The 21691-nt window shown below is 39.1% G+C and overlaps 1 protein-coding gene and 1 non-coding gene across 2 annotated transcripts in view; both read right to left on the reverse strand.

The window, feature by feature from the left end:
* ANKRD30A (ankyrin repeat domain 30A) overlaps positions 1–15042 on the reverse strand; it is a 207488-nt gene extending 192446 nt beyond the window's left edge. Inside the window, exons 1-6 of the mRNA XM_058436534.1 lie at positions 14588–15042; positions 8353–8467; positions 7975–8148; positions 6004–6110; positions 4283–4420; positions 1666–1730 (exon numbers count right to left, since the gene is read on the reverse strand). Coding sequence (XP_058292517.1) covers positions 1666–1730; positions 4283–4420; positions 6004–6110; positions 7975–8148; positions 8353–8467; positions 14588–14805 — 817 coding nt within the window. The 5' untranslated portion in view covers positions 14806–15042. The remainder of the gene's footprint in view (positions 1–1665; positions 1731–4282; positions 4421–6003; positions 6111–7974; positions 8149–8352; positions 8468–14587) is intronic.
* Positions 2992–3098, reverse strand: LOC116466122 (U6 spliceosomal RNA). Its single transcript, XR_004247378.1, has one exon. It is a non-coding gene; the product is annotated as a U6 spliceosomal RNA (small nuclear RNA).
* Positions 15043–21691: the final 6649 nt, after the last annotated feature.

Consider the following 21691-nt stretch of genomic DNA (forward strand, 5'->3'; position numbering starts at 1 on the left):
AGCTTTGTTCTGTTGCTGGTGAGGAGCTGCGTTCCTTTGGAGGAGGAGAGGCCCTCTGATTTTTAGAGTTTCCAGTTTTCTTGCTCTGTTTTTTCCCCATCTTTGTGGTTTTATCTACCTTTGGTCTTTGATGATGGTGATGTACAGATGGGGTTTTGGTGTGGATGTCCTTTCTGTTTGTTAGTTTTCCTTCTAACAGTCAGGACCCTCAGCTGCAGGTCTGTTGGAGTTTGCTGGAGGTCCACTCCAGACCCTGTTTGCCTGGGTATCAGCAGCAGAGGCTGCAGAACAGCAGATATTGGTGAACAGCAAATGTTGCTGCCTGATTGTTCCTCTGGAAGTTTGGTCTCAGAGGAGTACCCGGCCGTGTGAGGTGTCAGTCTGCCCCTACTGGGGGGTGTTTCCCAGTTAGGCTACTTGGGAGTCTGGGACCCACTTGAGGTGGCAGTCTGTCCATTCTCAGATCTCCAGCTGTGTGCTGGGAGAACCACTACTCTCTTCAAAGCTGTCAGACAGGGACGTTTAAGTCTGCAGATTCTGCTGCCTTTTGTTTGGCAATGCCCTGCCCCCAGAGGTGGAGTCTACAGAGGCAGGCAGGCCTCCTTGAGCTGCAGTGGGCTCCACCCAGTTCAAGCTTCCCAGCCTCTTTGTTTACCTACTCAAGCCTCGGCAATGGTGGGCGTCCCTCCCCAGCCTCGTTGCCGCCTTACAGTTTGATCTCAGACTGCTGTGCTAGCGACGAGCGAGGCTCCGTGGGGGTAGGACCCTCTGAGCCAGGCACAGGATATAATCTCCTGGTGTGCCGTTTGCTAAGACCATCGGAAAAGCACAGTATTAGGGTGGGAGTGACCTGATTTTCCAGGTGCCATCTGTCACCCCTTTCTTTGACTAGGAAAGGGAATTCCCTGACCCCTTGTGCTTCCCGGGTGAGGAAATGCTTCGCCCTGCTTCGGCTCATGCTCAGTGCACTGCACCCACTCTCCTGCACCCACTTTCTGACACTCCCCGGTGAGATGAACCTGGTACCTCAGTTGGAAATGCAGAAATCACCCGTCTTCTGCGTTGCTCACGTTGGGAGCTGTAGACTGGAGCTGTTCCTATTCAGCCATCTTGGCTTCTGTTATTAATTCCTACTTTTCATTATTAGATGTTCAATTATTTGTGGCTTGTAATTCAGGGCATGTAAGCTACTTTATAATTTGTAATAAAATTTATTTATAAATATATTAATTCATTAAATTGGATAACCTGATCATCCCCTATTACTGAGCTCATCAATCACACCAAGGGTTATACATTTTATAACAAGCCTAAGTTGTTAGAACAGTTGAGGAAACATAAAATATACAAACTTAAAACTTGTGTTACTTGTTTATACAAAAGTATTATATAGGATTTAGAGACCATAATTGAACAAATATTTTTTCAGACAATATTTTTTGAGATTATAAACTACCTACAACTAAATTCTTAACTAATTCTGAATTATAAACTAAAAAATCAAATCAAAGCAATATATATATATACACACACACACCCACATATATGCATATATGTAAACACATGCTATTTACACATTGCTTTTTGAATTGCCTTTTTTGTGATCAACACTTCCATAATCTTATGATAGCACCACCAAGGGTAGTTTACTATCAGAAGTCTTACCTGGATTGGTATTTTGACGATTTTTAGATAATTTTTGTATATATTCCAAAATTTGTTGACGAATGCTATGGATAAAAATGTGATAAATAAAATTACCATTTTAACACTGATTTTATAAAAAACATTTACCAAATTTATTAAGTTCTTAGAATATTTCAGACAATATCAGAGCTAACATCAGAACATTACTTATTCCATAGACTTTAAGTTTGTAAGCTCTATGAACTTATTAAGCTTCTAATTAAAGAAGAAATAAAGATGAAATACTCATAGCATTTAGGGCAGTATAACTCAGTAAATTAACTAGAGTTAGCTTGGCTTAATGGAAAATGTCCCTAACTCAGAAAAAGTCCTAGCACGGTTACCAACAGGTATTTTTTCTTGAACAAGTTGCTTCTCTTAGGCTCAATGTCTTCTAAAAATGAGGATTTTAGAGGCTTATTTCACTAGAGTATTATAAAGATTTAACAAGATAACATTTTAAAAATGCTCAAAGAAATAGCGAAGCAATGAAATAATTTGTTCTTGAACCTGATTGCTGAAACTATTTTAAAATTCCCAATAAAACCCAATGTGTTGGCCTGGTGCAGTGGCTCATGCCTGTGATGCAAGCACTTTGGGATGCTGAGACAGGAGGATTGCTTGAGCCCAGAAGTTCATGACAAGCCTGAGCAACATAGGGAGACCCTGTCTCTACAAAAAATTAATTTTTTAAAAAAAGTGTTTCTTCATAGGTTATAATGTTCAAATGTTGCAGTTTTCTGTTATTAATTCCTACTTTTGTTTATTAGATGTTCTATTCTTTGTGGCATGTAATTCAAGGCATCTAAGCTATTTTATAATTTGTAATGAAATTTATTTATAAATATATTAATTCATCAAATTGGATAATCTGATTATTCTCTATTACTGAGCTCATCAATCACACCAAGGGCAGAAAACTAATAGATGTCAGCATCTGGCTTGGACTATTGCTACTCTTTATCTACCTCCTTAAACCTGAACCAACCAATCTTTGATAGAATGATGCTTAGTCACTATGATCATTTCCAGCTGCTGTGGAAGACAAAACCCTCCACTGTTTTTTGTAAGTTCCACAAAGAAGATGCAAGTTGGTATTTTCTCATTTCTGAGATGCCTACTAACAGCATACTGCACACAAGATCCTATGTGTTACTCACCACATCTCATTTCATACATCACCTTACATAAATATTTTTTGTATGAAAATCACAATTGCAATACTTGGTGTCACGCATTTCGCTTTGACACATCATTTCCTTAGAGCTAGTTAGAAAGTAGTCAAATGTCCTTTTGGGGACTGCAAGAAATATGCAACACTTCACAGATTTGTGTGTCATCCTTGTGCAGGGACGATGCTGATCTTCTCGACATTGTTTCAATTTTAGTATATGTACCACTGAAGCCAGGACAAATCCCTACTTTTATACCTGAAGACTGATCAATGATGGATGAGGCTTAGCTCTGTTAAATCTAACCAACTTACTTGAGATAGAGTGAAGTCTATTGAATGGCTCCATGGTAATGCAGAATTTGAAAATATTTTAAAAACTCGAGATAGAGATGCAAGTAGCCTGGGAGATTTTTACTTTTAGGGAAAAAGAATCACTTGAGGGTATAACCACAAGTTGGAACCCACTACAAATTTGGAAAGATGACAAGGGATCTTACAGAATAAGATGAGACCTTCCACTACTTACAAAATGGCACTACACAGGATATATAAAGTGCCAGGGATATAGATCTGGTAACAAAATAAAAATGGATCTCTAATTTCTTCCTGTAACATTATTTCAACCTGACTTACAGTTTTAAACTATCACAACTAATATTTGCTAGAGAAAATAGAAAAAAGTCATTCAAAGGATAACTTACCATGAAGGTCTAGGCCAAGTCCAGGCTAAGATGTGGGTTTCACATCAGGTTTTGAGTGGAGGAGAAGGGTCAATTTGCTCACTATGTGTGTGGCTAAAGCTAAAAGTTCTAGCTGCCAGAGCAGGGTGCTGGTACTTTGGAAACAATGGCTGAGAATACGTATGTGAACTTTAAAAAACTGTAATAACTTTGAAGTCTACATATGGATCACCATGAAGACTGAAGGATCTGTGTTAGTAAGGGCATCCTGGTCACAAAGGTCAATCATTACCAGACTGCAGGAGCAGTTTCAATGGCAACGATGCAGCAACAGAATCAATGGAAACAACAAAATAAATAGAATGGTGATTTCTGCCCCCAATCCTTTTGACTTATACAAAAAGAATGTCTTCCTTGGACTTAGGGAACCCCTTAGATTTTTTTTAAAAATTCAAGTATTTAGATATGGAAGACAGCCCTCAGAGGACACTATCAGGTTTTCTGCTAAAGTGGACATTTCAAGACCCAAATAACTAATTAGAAAAATCAAGTAGACAACATTAGGATCCCTAGGAATAAAGTTGTTGAAAGTCCTAAAATAAAGAATCCTGGACCCAATACTCCTTCTAACTAGTCTAGCTTTTTGCCTAGTTTCTGGCTGATGAAGTGAACTCACTGTCATTCAAAAACTACCTGAAACAAACTATAAAATCTCACCTAGCCTCTAAATGTAAACACTTACTGATGAAATCCACAAGCAACAGCATAACGTTCTGCAGTTACTCCACATGTATCTGCAGCAAAGACGTCAACATTTTTCTGAAGAAGCATGCCAACTATCTCTGATGATCCATGACATACAGCAAGCATGAGCGCTGTGCTAAAATAACAAAGAGATAACTTCATTATTATGAGCAGAACCAACTTAATATGTGCCTGACAGTGTAGAATTAACCATTTACATGTACTAACAAACACAAGTATCTTGAGTGCTCAAGTGTTTATCCTTGTAAATTACCACTAAGGCTAAAAGGAAGGAGCAAAAAGACTCATGTCCCACTGGGATATGGCACACTAGAATTGGCTAATATAAAGTCCTTTGAGAAGCAAGAAATTATGCTCTGTTCACTAATCTAAAAGAGGCAAAGATTTAAATGAAAAATTATCTATTTCTTCCTTAGTCTGATATAATAGTTTATACTTCAAAATCAGCTAGAAGTCAGACAAGTGACAGCAATCTGAAGGCCTAAAATAATATTAGGAATAATGATATTAGTAGTAGTCATGCTAAGTTTAGTTAATGATGCTGATAAGAATGTATGAGACCCTGAATTAAATGCTGTTGATATTCATAATGTTACTTCAACACAATCGTCCTTAAAGGACATATTATTATTCACCTTTTCATATAGAAAATCATACTTGGTATTAAGTAATGTTTGCAAGTTCACACACCTATCAAGTGAGGAAGCTAGAAATTAAACTCAGTCTTGTGTGAATCAAAAGCCTATCTCTTTTCTCTTTATTACTCACCTATGGCTTATCTTAATTGACTAAAATGTCAATCCAGTTAAAGGTGTCTTTCTTCCCTCTACCCATACAAATTAAAAATAAAAATACACTATGAATAAAAAAGGAAAAATAATAAATTCACAGTATCTGGTGATAGCAATTAATAGTCATGTAGGGATAACCTAAAATTAATATTCTTCAAAGAAAACAAAGCAGTCATCCTAAAGACAAAATGATTTTAAACTCCTATTTCTATTTAATTTTTCTTTTTTTTTTTCTTTGAGACAGATTCTCGCTCTGTTACCCAGGCTGGAGTGTGGTGGCACGATCTCAGCTCACTGCAACCTCTGCCTCCAGGTTCAAGCGATTCTCATGCCTCAGCCGCCTGAGTAGCTGGGACTACAGGCATGCGCCACCATGCCCAGCTAATTTTTGTATTTTTAGTAGAAATGGGGTTTCACCATGTTGGCTAGGCTGGTCTCAAACTCCCGGCCTCAAGTGATCCAACCACCTTGGCCTCCCAAAGTGGTAGGATAACAGGCAACAGCTACCGTGCCCAGCAAATACTGCATTTTTAAAAAAGTGTATAAAAAATAGAAGTTAGAAAAATACTATAAAAGTGTTAATCATTCAATATTGAATTATAAAGTAAACTAAAAAAGTTCATACTTCTTAAAACTAATACAGAACAACTTTAGAAGGTAATGCAACCAAAAACATCAGATTACACATAGGAATCAGTCAATATAATAAGAGAAGATAAATCCTACTATATACTCTTCTTTATGTTGACCAGTCCAAATAATTGCTTTTCTTCTGATCATTTGTGTTGATATTTTCACATAATCTAATAATTTTAAGTAAATGTTATTAATTTAATATTTCTGACTTGAGTGTTATTACTCTAGAACACTACTCAACTGTTTTTTAATAAAAAAAGAACTACTATACCATTTACACCTATTAACTGCATTCGCATTTGCACTTTTTGTCAGCAAAAATTCCACAATTTGCTCCCTTCTTTTCGTTATGGATAGTAAAAGTGGTGTGAGGCTAGCCTGTAAAATAGCAAAACAATTTATAATTCATGAAATTACATATTTCTCAGCTGAACTGAATACCTTATATAATATCCTGTGAACTTAAACACGTAAAATAGAAAGTAAATCAATAGCAATCCCTTCTTTCTCCCTTTTCTGTGCTTTCCCATGTACTGCACCTTCCGCTATAAATATTCAGCCTCTGCATCACCGCATAACTCTGGTTATCTCCAAAAATCATTATATTGTAATAATTTTATGGTTTCCCATCTAAACCAAGAGCTTCTTGAGGGCAAGGGCTGTATCTTTTATCTCTATATCCTTAAACCCTAAGACATAGTAGTAAATACTTCATTTTTGACTAAATTAGTATTCTAATTTAGTGTTTCTTAAACTATATTCCAAAGAATAATTACCTTACCAGAAGCACTGTACCCCAATAGATTCTACCATTATCTATGTTCAAGAAATATTATAAAACTGTGAATTAAATGTCCAGTATTCAATAAATGACTTGAACTTTGCCTATTCCTTATTTGACAATATATTTTTGTGGCAGACATTAACATTTGACAAATTAGAATTTCAGGGATACAACTCTGAAAGCTTCCCAAGAAAAATGGAGGTTTCCTCTGGGTAATACAAACTCGCTTGATTCTCTTCTATCAATAATCCCAAGATCCCAGATGTCAATTTCAGGCACTCCTGTTCTGCATGGGTCACTAAGGAAGCAACTCTAAATTAAAAGAGATTGGCTTCGAATGAACTTTGATTGCCTATTATTAAATGGTCCGAGGGGTTTCTCCTATTACAAGACAATAGAATTTTATCTCAGCTGTTAGAAATTCAGTATAAAAGTTTATTCTCAATTATAATGATAATCCTAAGATTCTAATGCATATCTACTTCTTAAAATGCAATAATCCATTTTTATTCTGGTTCCTATTGTAATCGCTACTTAATTTTTGGCAAAATACCAAAAATATTAATAAAATGGCTTATTAATGTAAGTTCTAACTCATCTATATGCATTAGCATAATAGAAGCCACTAAAACACTTGAATTTTAAGGGACAATTCTGAGGAGAAGGATATAATATTATCTGCAATATGCATACCTTTCAAATATAACCATGATTAATCTAAAAAGGCTTAAAGGCATTCTAATAGAAGATGATTATTTATGGTTTATATAAAGAAAAATCATTGTTTAAAAAGTCTTCTAAATTCTAGAAGTCAACCCCATTATTAACGAATTAATGTAAAATATAAACTATATATTATAAACACCTATCAACTGTCTTGAATACCTTGAAATCTTTACCAAAATATACTATGAGAGAGGAATTGGTAACTGAAATATTTACAGAGGCAAGAGAGGTAAGCTGAGTAAGTGATGTAACTAGGTGGGCACAGTAGCAAACTGGAAACATATGCTTTGTGTAAAGCTAGAATGTCTTCTTAGCATACCAAACAGTCATATGGGCTCAAGAGACACCAGATTCAATCCTTTAAGAGGAAATCCAGATTTCTGAATGTCTCCTAAATTTTACATGTTGACTCAATTTATGCAGGCAAATTTTGCTTTCCTCTAGTTTTACACTAATTGGAAAGAAAAAAAAACTTGGGTGGGAAAGAATATTTGAAGAAGTTTTACCTTTAACACATTCAAATATTTATCATAAATGCAGAGAAAAGCCATACTCTCTAATAGTTCTTGTAAAAACATTAATATTTAAAGTAAAATCTTAGACAATTAAGTTCTTTCAAACTATTTTCATTCAAGGAATGTTTGAGCTTCCAAATATAAAAAACCTTACATATGTTAATATTAAAACAAATGGATTTCAAATATTTTGAAAATAATATTGGTTAATGTCTACCTTGTTCTGCACTTCGATGACTGCACCATGGGACAGCAGTTTTGCCACCACTGACAAATTCTCACTATAAACAGCATAATGGAGAGCCGTGTTGCCATACACATCTACAAGATTTACATCGGCACCAGAATCCATCAGAATATTTGCACAAGCCTCCCAATGGCATTGTAGAGCCTGTCAGTATTAAAGCAAGAATTATTGCAAATTGTATAATTTATAATATAAATTGTAAATTATTATAAATTATAAATTATAGGAAATCAAAATAAATATTCCACAGGTTTCAAAACTAGTTGTATTTCAATGAGATAAATTCATTTTTATTCTATGTATTTAAACCAAATCCATCTCCTGCTGAAAAATCTGGCTACTATTTACCTTCATCAGAGGTGTCCTGTCTTCACCATCAAGGACGTCAAGCCGGCACTTTCTGTCTACCAGAAATGTTACTACTTCCTCATGGCCGTTGACACAGGCCCAGTGTAGAGCAGTCCTACGAGAGTGAGAGGACTTTTCGGCAAAGTTTAGTCCACTGTCGCAAAACATACAAGGATTTATGTAACTGTAAGCATTAAATACCATGCTCTGCCTTCAAAACAAATACTTAATATTCTCCTGAAGAAAGTACAACATTCATTCGCCCTCATTACTCACTACATTAATGAAAGTGTGGCCTATTTGAATAGAAAGAGCTTCGCCTTTGGATTCAGTTCAACTTGGGCTTGAATATTACTTTAAGATCTTTCACTTTCTAGCTGTCACTTAAACTTTCTGCACCTCAATTTTCTCATCAACAAAATGAAGATGAATACAGCAGTCATCTCACAGGTTATCACTATAATGCCTCAATGAGAATCTATGCAAAGTATTTTGGAGAGTTCCTAGCACATATAACAGCTCAGTAATTGTTAGATATTATAATTATTACTACTACTTAACAAAGACAACATTTTAAATAAAATGGTACAATTATGTCTGCTTTGTGGTGTGTTTTAAAAGTTAGAGATAACACTGTATTTTAATGATTCTAAGATGCTCAATTTCTCATACTTTAACATTTCTGACATTGAAATGCCACTTATAGTTCATTATTTATTACAACTATATTTGGCAGAAACTTAAACAATCTTTTATTGGTGCATAAAATAAGGAGGCATCACACAATTCACAGTGTCTTCCAAGAAGTGGAATATGGTATATACAACAGGACGAGGGCAGTCCTAGTCACAGGATTAACACTGAAAGAAATTTTAGCTTTTAAGAGTACTATGCAAAAGGAGAGTTGAAATAAAAACAACAAAATATTAAAACAAAGTACTTTAAAATTTTAAAAGCTTCAAGCCAAAGAAAACTTGAGATTCAAATAAATAGGTATGGCTCATCTTATTCCATATTTAGATTTACAGAATGTATGTAAATTCATATTTAGATTTATAGAATGCATGTAAATTAGGTATTTCCAATGATTAATATCACTATTTAAAGCTATTACAAATTTCCAAAATCACGGTTGGTAGTTATATTTTACTAGTTTTTCACTTCAGAAGTGCTTTTTTTTTTTGAAAGATGAGAGGAAAAGTTTCAATTGAGATTCAGTCCTAATACTCCAATTTTAAATCTCTCATTTTGCTCAGGCTGAGCAGGTAAATGTGAAATTTTTAAGGATGAAAGGGTCCTGAGAGTTCACATGATTATCTCAATAGATGCAGAAAAGGCCTTTGACAAAATTCAACAACCTTCACGCTAAAAACTCTCCATAAATTAGGTATTGATGGGATGTATCTCAAAATAATAAGAGCTATCTATGACAAACCCACAGCCAATATCATACTGAATGGGCAAGAACTGGAAGCATTCCCTTTGAAAACTGGCACAAGACAGGGATGCCCTCTCTCACCACTCCTATTTAACATAGTGCTGGAAGTTCTGGCCAGAGCAATCAGGCAGGAGAAAGAAATAAAGGGTATTCAATTAGGAAAAGAGGAAGTCAAATTGTCCCTGTTTGCAGATGACATGATTGTATATCTAGAAAACCCCATTGTCTCAGCCCAAAATCTCCTTAAGATGATTAGCGACTTCAGCAAAGTCTCAGGATACAAAATCAATGTACAAAAATCACAAGCATTCTTGTACACCAGTCACAGACAAACAGAGAGCCAAATCATGAGTGAACTCCCATTCACAACTGCTTCAAAGAGAATAAAATACCTAGGAATCCAACTTACAAGGGATGTGAAGGACCTCTTCAAGGAGAACTACAAACCACAGCTCAATGAAATAAAAGAGGATACAAACAAATGGAAGAACATTCCATGCTCATGGGTTGGAAGAATCAATATCGTGAACATGGCCATACTGCCCAAGGTAATTTATAGATTCAATGCCATCCCCATCAAGCTACCAATGACTTTCTTCACAGAATTGGAAAAAAACTACTTTAAAGTTCATATGGAACCAAAAAAGAGCCCGCATCGCCAAGTCAATCCTAAGCCAAAAGAACAAAGCTGGAGGCATCACACTACCTGACTTCAAACTATACTACAAGGCTACAGTAACCAAAACAGCATGGTACTGGTACCACAACAGAGACATAGATCAATGGAACAGAACAGAGCCCTCAGAAATGATGCCGCATATCTACAACTATCTGATCTTTGACAAACCTGACAAAAACAAGAAATGGGGAAAGGATTCCCTATTTAATAAATGGTGCTGGGAAAACTGGCTAGCCATATGTGGAAAGCTGAAACTGGATCCCTTCCTTACACCTTATACAAAAATTAATTCAAGATGGATTAAAGACTTAAATGTTAGACCTAAAACCATTAAAATCCTACAAGAAAACCTAGGCAATACCATTCAGGACATAGGCGTGGGCAAGGACTTCATGTCTAAAACACCAAAAGCAATGGCAACAAAAGCCAAAATTGACAAATGGGATCTAATTAAAGTAAAGAGCTTCTCCACAGCAAAAGAAACTACCATCAGAGTGAACAGGCAACCTACAGAATGGGAGAAAATTTTTGCAACCTACTCATCTGACAAAGGGCTAATATCCAGAATCTACAATGAACTCAAACAAATTTACAAGAAAAAAACAAACAACCCCATCAAAAAGTGGGCGAAGGACATGAACAGACACTTCTCAAAAGAAGACATTTATGCAGCCAAAAAACACATGAAAAAATGCTCATCATCACTGGCCATCAGAGAAATGCAAATCAAAACCACAGTGAGATACCATCTCACACCAGTTAGAATGGCCATCATTAAAAAGTCAGGAAACAACAGGTGCTGGAGAGGATGTGGAGAAATGGGAACACTTTTACACTGTTGGTGGGACTGTAAACTAGTTCAACCATTGTGGAAGTCAGTGTGGCGATTCCTCAGGGATCTAGAACTAGAAATACCATTTGACCCAGCCATCCCATTACTGGGTATATACCCAAAGGACTATAAATCATGCTGCTATAAAGACACATGCACACCTATGTTTATGGCGGCACTATTCACAATAGCAAAGAGTTGGAACCAACCCAAATGTCCAACAACGATAGACTGGATTAAGAAAATGTGGCACATGTACACCATGGAATACTATGCAGCCATAAAAAATGATGAGTTCATGTCCTTTGTAGGGACATGGATGAAACTGGAAAACATCATTCTCAGTAAACCATCGCAAGGACAAAAAACCAAACACCGCATGTTCTCACTCATAGGTGGGAATTGAACAATGAGAACTCATGGACACAGGAAGGGGAACATCACACTCCAGGGACTGTTGTGGGGTGGGGAGAGGGGAGAGGGACAGCATTAGGAGATATACCTAATGCTAAATGACGAGTTAGTGGGTGCAGCAAACAACATGGCACATGGATACATATGTAACAAACCTGCACATCGTGCACATGTACCCTAAAACCTAAAGTATAATAATAAAAAATAAAAAATAAAATAATAAAAAAAAAGAATGGATCAATACAGTTGAGAAGTTCAATATCTTAAAAACCTGCTACAAATAAAGCACTTATGTTTGCTCTTTTATTTTTCTAATAATAAAACTATACTAAAATGATTAATCTATAGTTATTGACATATATGTAATAAATCTATATATAATAAAAATATGTGTCTAATAAAATGTATATGTAAATCAATAAGCACAGATAAAAAGATTCTCTTCTGGAGATGCTAAAAGTTCACAGAATATACTAATCCACAAAAAATAAAAATTAAAATATAGAAAGTGAGAAACTATTTTTATCTGTGCAACATTCACATTGCTGCTCTTCCCAAAAATTATTTTATTAATAATAAACTTTTGCTAGGAGCATTGTACATGCTCAATGCAGAAATCAAAGATAATAAAAAGAAAAAAAATTTTATATTAAAACAAATGTCCTCAAATAACAAATTTTATATTTTGTAAATAATTTCAGATAACACAAGACCATAGTCTATGTGTATGTATAGTCAAACGGAACTTTACCCTCACTTGGTACACCAAAATACATTTTCAAATGTCAACATACTTCTGTATATATTTCTACCTTGAGTGGTCACATATTATCCCATGCTGTAAACTCACTGAAATGTATTTATAAAAGCCATTAAATGGATTCTTTTAAATACATTGATATTTTAAGCAGTGCTCAGAAAAGAAATTGCATGTATGTTTCATTATTTTCTAAAAATATTTTAGTATAATAGAGTTGATCACTAATGGGCATATACAATTTTTAAAATATGGTACTTACCATCAAATTGTCTATTTGAAAAGTAACCTGCAACTTAAACTTTAAGGAGTACTATAAATACCACTGCTTTTTATACTCACAAACTTTGTGGATAGAAAACAGTATTTGATTCCTTTTTTAACTTAAATGCCTTCTCTAACCAGGAACACTAAATATTATTTCCTGTGTGCATAGGTCAGTTGCAGATCTTAAAAGAGGACTTTGCCCAATTTTTAGTTAGAGGCCAAGTACTTTTTTAGATCTGCAATTTAGATCTCTAATTTAAATTTCCCAATTTTAAATTAGAGGGTTTTTTGTTGATTTGAGTGAATTCTCTATAAAGTGAAGATTTTTAAATCTAATATGTATATACACACACACATACATGTGTAGCAAATATTTTTACAAGAATGCTGCCTTTTATTTTTTCTCATATGCAGGGTGATTTAATTTTTGTTTTACTAAATTGCCCTTCAGAGTGCTTGCTTCTGAGCTTCTTAGAAAGGTTTTGTCAACATAAAAATGTATCTGTGTAAATAAGCATTTATGTTTTCTTCTGGTATTTTTATCATTTTGTACATTAAAAACTTTTAATCTATATTCCAACAGGAACTTATTTTGTGGCATAAAAATCTAGTTTTCTCCAAAAAGCAGGCATTTCACTTAGGAAACTAATTCTTTTCCTACTAGTATAAAGTGTGAAAGTGTGACCATTACCAAGTTCTAAATTCTTACATATGTTTGGGTGTTTCTGGATTTTCTATTCTGTTGTATTCATTTACCTGTCTTTTCAGCTGTTAGCAAACAATTTGTGATTTTTTTGTTTGTTTTTTTTTTGAGACAGAGTTTCACTCTGTCACCTAGGCTGAATTGCAGTGGTGGGATCTCGGCTCTCTGCAATCTCCGCCTACGGGGTTAAAGCGATTCTCCCGCCTCAGCCTCCCGAGTAGCTGGGATTACAGGCACCTGACATCATGCCCGGCTAATTTTTGTATTTTTGTAGAGATGGCGTTTCACCATATTGGCCAGGCTGATCTTGAACTCCTGACCTCAGATGATCCACCCGCTTCTGCAGCCCAAAGTGCTGGAATTACAGGCGTGAGCCACCACTCCCAGCCCATCTTGTGCAAATTAATACCACATTTTGATATCTAGAAGGGCAAGACTTTTCTACTCCATTACAAAATATTTAAAATGCCATCACAATAGTAAAAGACAGCCTGTGTAATTTAAAAAATGTTAAAACGTTGATAACTTTATTTGGTTTATGTAAAACTGATAAAGAACTCGCATCTTGAGAAAAATGAGTCTTCTTAAATTCAAGAACATAAACCATCTTCCCACCTCGAAGTTTCCTTCTAAGGTCCCTCAGCAAAGAACATATTTACATAGACATTCATTGATACCAAAAGGGATATTGGACTTTATCCAGAGAATTTTTAGCCAAGTAGTACATATATTATAGGAATTATTTCATTATGTACCATTTCATAATGTATTTAACATTATCTTTTAAAACCTGTACATTAAAAGTAAACCCCTGTATGTACTTAATTTTGTGAGTTAAATCACTTTAAAATTCTCTACACAGTGCTCTGTGAGAGGAAGTGGGAGTGAAAGAGAAAGCAGCTAGTTTGGGGTTGATTTTAAGGTGGCCTGGGCCCTCCGCCCTGCAGGGCGCCCGCATCCCAAGCCTGGGGGGCCTGCCCAGGAAGAAGGCCTAGACCCCAGGGCCCAGAATGGCCGCTCCGCCGCCCGTTACTCCTCCACCTGCTCCCTTCGTCCCCAGGCCCCCTAGCCCCCGACTCTGAAGGGGCGATCCTCCCACCGCCGCCACCTCCTCCTGCAGCCCCGGCTCAGGCAGGGCCTGGTACCTTTTCTGGGAGTCTTTTATATTAAGGTTGATGGTCTCCCTCTCTGTCATCTTCTCCAGCTTCTCGACTTGGCCCAGGCAGGCAGCTTTATGGATCTTTTTAAAATCCCCGCGGGGGACGATGTAGGAGTCGTTGCTGGTATAGACTAGCTGGCTGAAGGGGCTCGGGTGCTCCGGGCCCCGCACGCCCTTGCCAGCGGCGGGAAGGAGCCCCTTCATGGCTGCGGCCACCTGCTAGAGAAAGCCCGCGCCTCCCGATCGCCCTTCCCCAGCCCCCACCGTTGGCCTTCGCTTCCCTCTCGCCCTTCCTAGCCACCGCCCCCCCAACCCCAGCCGATCGCCCTCGCCCTTCTTCAGTCCACGCACCGCCTCGATACCCGTAAAAAGTTCTGTGCTCGCCAAGCTCTTGCACACTCAGGCCTCTCTCAGTAGAAATGCGCTGAGCAGAGCCGTTAGCCAGCAGCGCATGCGCAGCTCAGCAGGCTGAGGAGACGCGCCCCGGCCGCGTTCTCTGGGCACCGCGTGCAGGTGGCAACTGCCGCTGAGGCGCTGCCGGGCTGGCGGGCCTCCCTGGAGCGGAACGTGGGGGGCGCCATGCCACATGGCCCGCTTGACATAGCCGCCCCTGGCCCCTCCTCGACCTGCGATCCAGGAGCTGGACCCTGATGCTGGGCACGGTGCAGCCTCTGGGGTGGCACTGAGTGTCGGTTCCCGCCCTCCTGCAGCCAGAGACCCACCCCCTGATTTAGGCGCCCTGGAGGCTTCTGGCCCAAGGATCCGCGCTGCTGGTGACGCTGACAGGGTCGAGGTTGCAGCCCCTGCTGCAGTGTGCCATGTTCAGGTGGGAGCTGCACCTGAGTCCACGGTGGAGGCTAATTTTGTATTTTTTTAGTAGGGACGGGGTTTCTCCATGTTGATGAGGCCGGTCTGGAACTCTTAGGCTCAAGCGATCTGCTCAGGATCGCAAAGTCCTGATCCCAGGACTTTGGAAGGCTGAGCGGGGCAGATTGCTTGAGCCTAGGAGATCCAGAACTGCCTGACCAACATGGAGAAATCCCATCTCTACCAAAAAAAAAAATACAAAATTAGCCGGGCATGGTGGCACACCCCTGTAATACCAGCTACTCAGGAGGCTGAGGCAGGAAAATGGCTTGGACCCGGGAGGCAGAGGTTGCAGTGAGCCGCCCGTGGCCCCTCGACCTGTGATCCAGGAGCTGGACCCTGGCGCTGGGCACCGTGCAGCCTCCGGGGTGGCACTGAGCGTTGGTTCCTGCCCTTCTGCAGCCGGGGACCCACCCCCTGACTTAGGCGCCCTAGAGGCTTCTGGCTCATGGATCCGTGCTGCTGGTGACGCTGACAGGGTCGGGGGCGAGCCACCACTCCAGGCCGATGTATTCCCTTCTGATGAGTAAATTGACTGGGTGCCAATTTATCATCAGAAAATATGGATTACCTCATTAAACCACCTTCCAAACCTCTCCTCTCGGTTTCCTGCATTGGTTATTTTTTATTTATTTATTTATTTTGAGATGGAGTCTTGCTCTGTTGCCCAGGCTGGAGTGCAGGGGCGCCATCTCGGCTCACTGCAACCTCCGCCTCCCGGGTCCAAGCCATTTTCCTGCCTCAGCCTCCTGAGTAGCTGGGATTACAGGTGGGTGCCACCACGCCCAGCTAATTTTTGTACTTTTAGTAGAGATGGGGCTTCACTATGTTGGTCAGGCTAGTCTTGATCCTGATCTCGTGATCCACCTGCCCCGGCCTCCCAAAGTGCTGGGACTACAAGACAAGCATGAGCCAATGTGCCCCGCTCTAATTTCTTTTCCTTTTTTTTTTTTTTTTTTTTTTTTTGAGGCAGAGTCTCGCTCTGTCACCCAGGCTGAAGTGCAGTGGCACGATCTCGGCTCACTGCAAGCTCCACCTCCCGGGTTCACGCCATTCTTCTGCCTCAGCCTCCCGAGTAACTGGGACTACAGGCGCCCGCCACCACGCCTGGCTAATTTTTTTTAATATTTTTAGTAGAGACGGGGTTTCACCGTTGTTAGCCAGGATGGTCTTGATCTCGTGACCTCGTGTTCCACCCGCTTCGACCTCCCAAAGTGCTGGGATTACAGGCGTGAACCACCGCGCCTGGCCAATTTCTTTCTTTTCTTTTCTTTTTTTTTTTTTCTTGAGACGAGTTTAGCTCTTGTCACCCAGGCTACAAGGCAATGGTGTGATCTCAGCTCACTGCAACCTCCGCCTCCCAGGTTCAAGCGATTCTCCTGCCTCAGCCTCCTGAGTAGCTGGGATTACAGGCATGTGCCACCATGCCGGCTAATTTTGTATTTTTTCTTTTTAGTAGAAACGAGGTTTCTCCATGTTGGTCAGGCTGGTCTCAAACTCCCGACCTCAGGTGATTCGCCTGCCTGGGCTTCTGAAAATGCTGGGATTACAGGCGTCAGCCACCACGCCCGGCCAGTTACTTTGTACTTTAAGTAACATAAATGCTGGCCGGGCGCGGTGGCTCTAGCCTGTAATCCCAGCACTTTGGGAGGCCGAGTCTAGTGGATCACCCGAGGTCGAGGTCGAGACCAGCCTGGCCAACATGTTTAGTAGAAACAGCCGTCTCTACTAAACATACAACTAAACATACAAAAATTAGCTTGCGGCCTGGCACGGTGGCTCAGGCCTGTAATCCCAGCACTTTGGGAGGTCGAGGCAGCCAGATCACCTGAAGTCAGGAGTTGGAGACCAGCCTGGCCAACATGGCAAAACCCTGTCTCTACCAAAAATAGCTAGGAGTGGTGCTGCGCACCTGCAATTCCAGCTACTAGGGAAGCTGAGGCAAGGAGAATCACTTGAACCTGGGAGGCAGAGGTTGCAGTGAGCCAGATCAAGCCATTGCACTCCAGACTGGACAACTGAGCGAGACTCCGTCTCAAAAACAAAGTCTACCTAAAAATAAAAAAAAAGAAGTCTAACAAATTGTAGAGACTACATTTCATTAACTTACAGTGTTTTCTTTGTTAGTTTACACTAACTAAAATTTAATTGTTATTTATTCCAGAATAGGCTAGAAAGGTATAATGGGCTCTTTTTTCCATTGAAGATGAAAAATAGGAATGATTGTTCTTGCCTATTCTGGGGTCCTTGAAGGTCCTTGGATCTTCACAAAGGAACTCACAATTTCTGTTTTTCTGACTTTTATCCCTAGTGAAATTGATTCTTACCAATTAAGCATCAGTAAAATGACCAAAGTAACTATAACATGATGAAGAGTTAATAACTGAAAACATATTCAAATATACATGGCCACCACTAAGACCTTGATCAACAAAAGGACAAAGAAAACGAATGCACATTTAATACATACATGTATATATGGGACTGTGTTCTTTTCACTAGTAGCAATTGAAGAAATGCTAATGTAAAAAAAGTAAATGAACCATCCTACACTATTAAACGGGCATAAGAAAGGAATACCGATGGTCCGGTTAATAATACTACCAAAAAGGCATAGTAATATTTTTCTGGGGGCATTGTAAATTAGCATAGTGCTTTCTGGAGGAAATCTGCCAATGTTTTTAAAAATAAAAGGATTTAATTCTCTTTGATCCAGTGGCTTATGCTTTGGAATTTATTCTAAAGAAATTGTTCAAATGAACAAAAATATACATAAATGAAATTATTTGTAGCATCATTATTTCCAATAGGGAGAAATTATAAATTACTTAAGTTCATCATAGAAACGTGGATAAATGATAGACTATCAACTTAGAAACATATTGTATTCTTGGCCAGGTGCGGTGGCTCGCACCTGTAATCCCAGTACTCTGGGAAGCTGAGGTGGGTGGATCACTTGAGGTCAGTAGTTCTAGACCAGCCTGGCCAACATGATGAAACCCCGTCTCTACTAAAAATACAAAATACAAAATTAAAATTTTAGTCTCTACTAAAAATATAAAAATTAGCTAGGCGTGGTGGCACGCGCCTGTAGTCCCAGCTACTTAGTAGGCTGAGGCAGGAGAATTGCTTGAACCTGAGAGCCGGAGGTTGCACTTAGCTGAGATTGCGCCACTGCACTCTAGCCTGGGGGACACAGCGAGACTCCATCTCAAAAAAAAAAAAAAGAAAAGAAAAAGAAACATATTGTATTCTCTATTAGAAAGGGTAGATGAATGGAAAAATATTAATAATGAAAATAACCAAAAATTGGACTTATAAACTATGGAATTATAACTATTAGTATTTGAAAATATATGCAGATCTACTATTCTTCATATGGAATTACAAAATTCAACATTTATGAATACCTAAACGTACGTTTGGTAAAATCTGATCTATGCTGATGTAGGAGCATTATAGTCTTGTTTTTTGAGACGGAGTTTTTGCTCTGTTGCCCAGGCTGGAGTGCAATGGCGCGATCTTGGCTCAGTGCAATCCCCACCTCTTGGGTTCAAGCAATTCTCCTGCCTCAGCCTCCTGTGTAGAGCTGGGATTACAGGCACCCACCACCACACTAGCTAATTGTTAATAGAGACGAAGTTTCACCGTGTTGGCCAGGCAGGTCTTGAACTCCTGACCTCAGGTGAGCCACCCACCTCAACCTCCCCAAGTGCTAGGATTACAGGTGTGAACCACCGCACTCAGCCAGGGGTAGTCTTTATTGATCCCAGTTCATGTGATTATTCATATGATTTGCCACTAGGGATATTCCAAAATATGCAGTATATTTACCACATTACCTTTCTAAAATCTAAATATTTTTGAATTGTGATTTCAAAGAAATCTGACTTTGAAATCTTATTTTGAAATCTGATTCTAACAATTTCAGATAAGCTATTGGAAAATATCACAAATGACAAAAATTTTGCATTAAGATAAAATTGTTGATAAATTTAAATCACTTTGCAGCCAAGCATGGTGGTTCATACCTGTAATCCCAGCACTTTGGGAGGCTGAGGCAGGTGGATCATGAGGTCAAGAGATCGAGACCATCCTGGCCAACACGGTGAGACCCCGTCTCTACTAAAAATACAAATATTAGCTGGGCGTGGTGGCACATGCCTGTAGTCCCAGCTACTCAGGAGGCTGAGGCAGGAGAATCGCTTGAATTCAGGAGGCGGAAGTTGCAGCGAGCCAAAATCGCACCACTGCACTCCAGCCTAGTGACAGAGCGAGACTCCGTCTCAAAAAAAAAAAAATAAATTAAATTATTTCCTATATCATAAGGGTTTAATTTTTTTAAAAAAAATTTTTGGAAAATATCCTATATGTGTATTAGTATTATTAGTTCTTATCACTTCATCAATGTGAGGCATAAATAAAATTTGTTAAGTTAAAACTTTTGGTATACTTTCATTCATTCATTCATTCATTTATTTAGAGACAAAGTTTTGCTCTATCATCCAGGCTGGAGTACAGTGGCATGATCTCAGCTCACTGAAATCTCTGCCTCCCAGGCTCAAGCAATTCTTGTGTCTCAGCCTTCCAAGTAGCTGGGACTACAGCCATGCGCCACCATGCCCGACTAATTTTTAAAAGTCCTATGTCATATAAGAACATTAGAGTTCTGGGATTTTTTTTTGTTTGTTTATTTAAGAGACAGGGTTCTCACTGTATCACCCAGGCTGGGGTGCAGTGATGTGATCATAGCTCACTGTAGCCTCGAACTCCTGGGAAAAGCAATTCTCCCACCTCAGCCACCCCAGTAGCTAGGACTACAGGTGCTTGCCACAACGCCCAGCTAGTTTTTAAATTTTCTGTAGAGATAGGTCTCACTATGTTGCCCAGTCTGGTTTCAAACTCCTAGGCTCAAGGGATCCTCCCCACTTGGCTTCCCAAAGTGCTAGGATTACAGATGTGAGCCACCATGCCAGGACAAGAACGTGAGACTTCTGTTACCATTTTTTAATATCTAAGTGGAATAGTATAGTATTATGTGTCAGTGTTGAATTATTTTAAAATATTATGCACTGAAACATGCTAATAATCTCGGTCAGTTTCTATCTTGTCCTAGGTTTAAACGTATTAGCTAACATGAGAGGCCCAAAATTAATATTGATTACATACCATCTCCTTATTTATTTATTTTTTTGAGACAGAGTTTTGATCTGTCGCCAAGGTTGCAGTGAAGTAGCCTGATCTCAGCTCACTGCAACCTCCGCCTCCCATGTTCAAGTGATTCTCCTGCCTCAGCCTCCAGAGTGGCTGGGATTACAGGCACCCACCACAATGACCGGCTAATTTTTGTATTTTTAGTAGAGATAGAGTTTCACCATGTTGGCCAGGCTGGTCTCGAACTCCTGACCTCAAGTGATCTGCCCACCTTGGCCTCCCAAAGAGCTGTCATCACAGGCGTGAGCCACTGCGCCCAGCCACCATCTCCTTTCATTAAAAATTTGTGATCTGAAAATAATTCGAGGGCAGTTATTTTCATATAGAGTCAACAGCAACAACCACAATATTCTAATGAAATGTAATAAGTGTAAAATAAACTTATATAAAATAAAAAAGAGAAAACAATAGAAAGGAATAAACTAACAGAAGCTTTAAGCAATGTTACCCGATGAGAGTTTTGAAGGAATTTTGGAATTTTCAGGAGTTTATATGGAAAAGTGTAAGTTTAGGAAAGAGAGAAAATTATGGGCAGATACAGAAGGCATAAGCCATGTAGCATGTTTGGGAAACTTCACAGAATTTGGCACTGGTGAAACAAAAAGGCCAAAATTCTACATGGAGGCTGGGTTCTGATTGTGGTCTACCTTCTATGCAAAGGAACTGGACTTTTTCCTCAAAACAAGGAGAGCCTTTGGAGAGCTATAATCATAGGAATGCCAAGATCTGGCCTAGAAATAATGAAGTAGATTTTCCAATTCTACCCCAGCAGATCTCAGCTATCTCAGTCTCCTAAGAAGGAGACAAATAGGCCAAATTGGGTTAGCTGAAGACTAAACTCATAGTCTTCCTGTGACCATGGGTCTCAAATTGTTTCCGTTTCTTACCATCTTCACAATCAAGTACAAAATCTTCTTGGTGTGACACTAATTATAATCTGGCAGCTATTTGCTTCTCCAGTCTCATCTTATACACTGACCACCTTCATAGACAATGAGCTATCCCCCAT

This window comes from Hylobates moloch, unplaced genomic scaffold (assembly GCF_009828535.3).
Source record: "Hylobates moloch isolate HMO894 unplaced genomic scaffold, HMol_V3 SCAFFOLD_3, whole genome shotgun sequence".
NCBI classification, from domain to species: Eukaryota; Metazoa; Chordata; class Mammalia; order Primates; family Hylobatidae; genus Hylobates; species Hylobates moloch.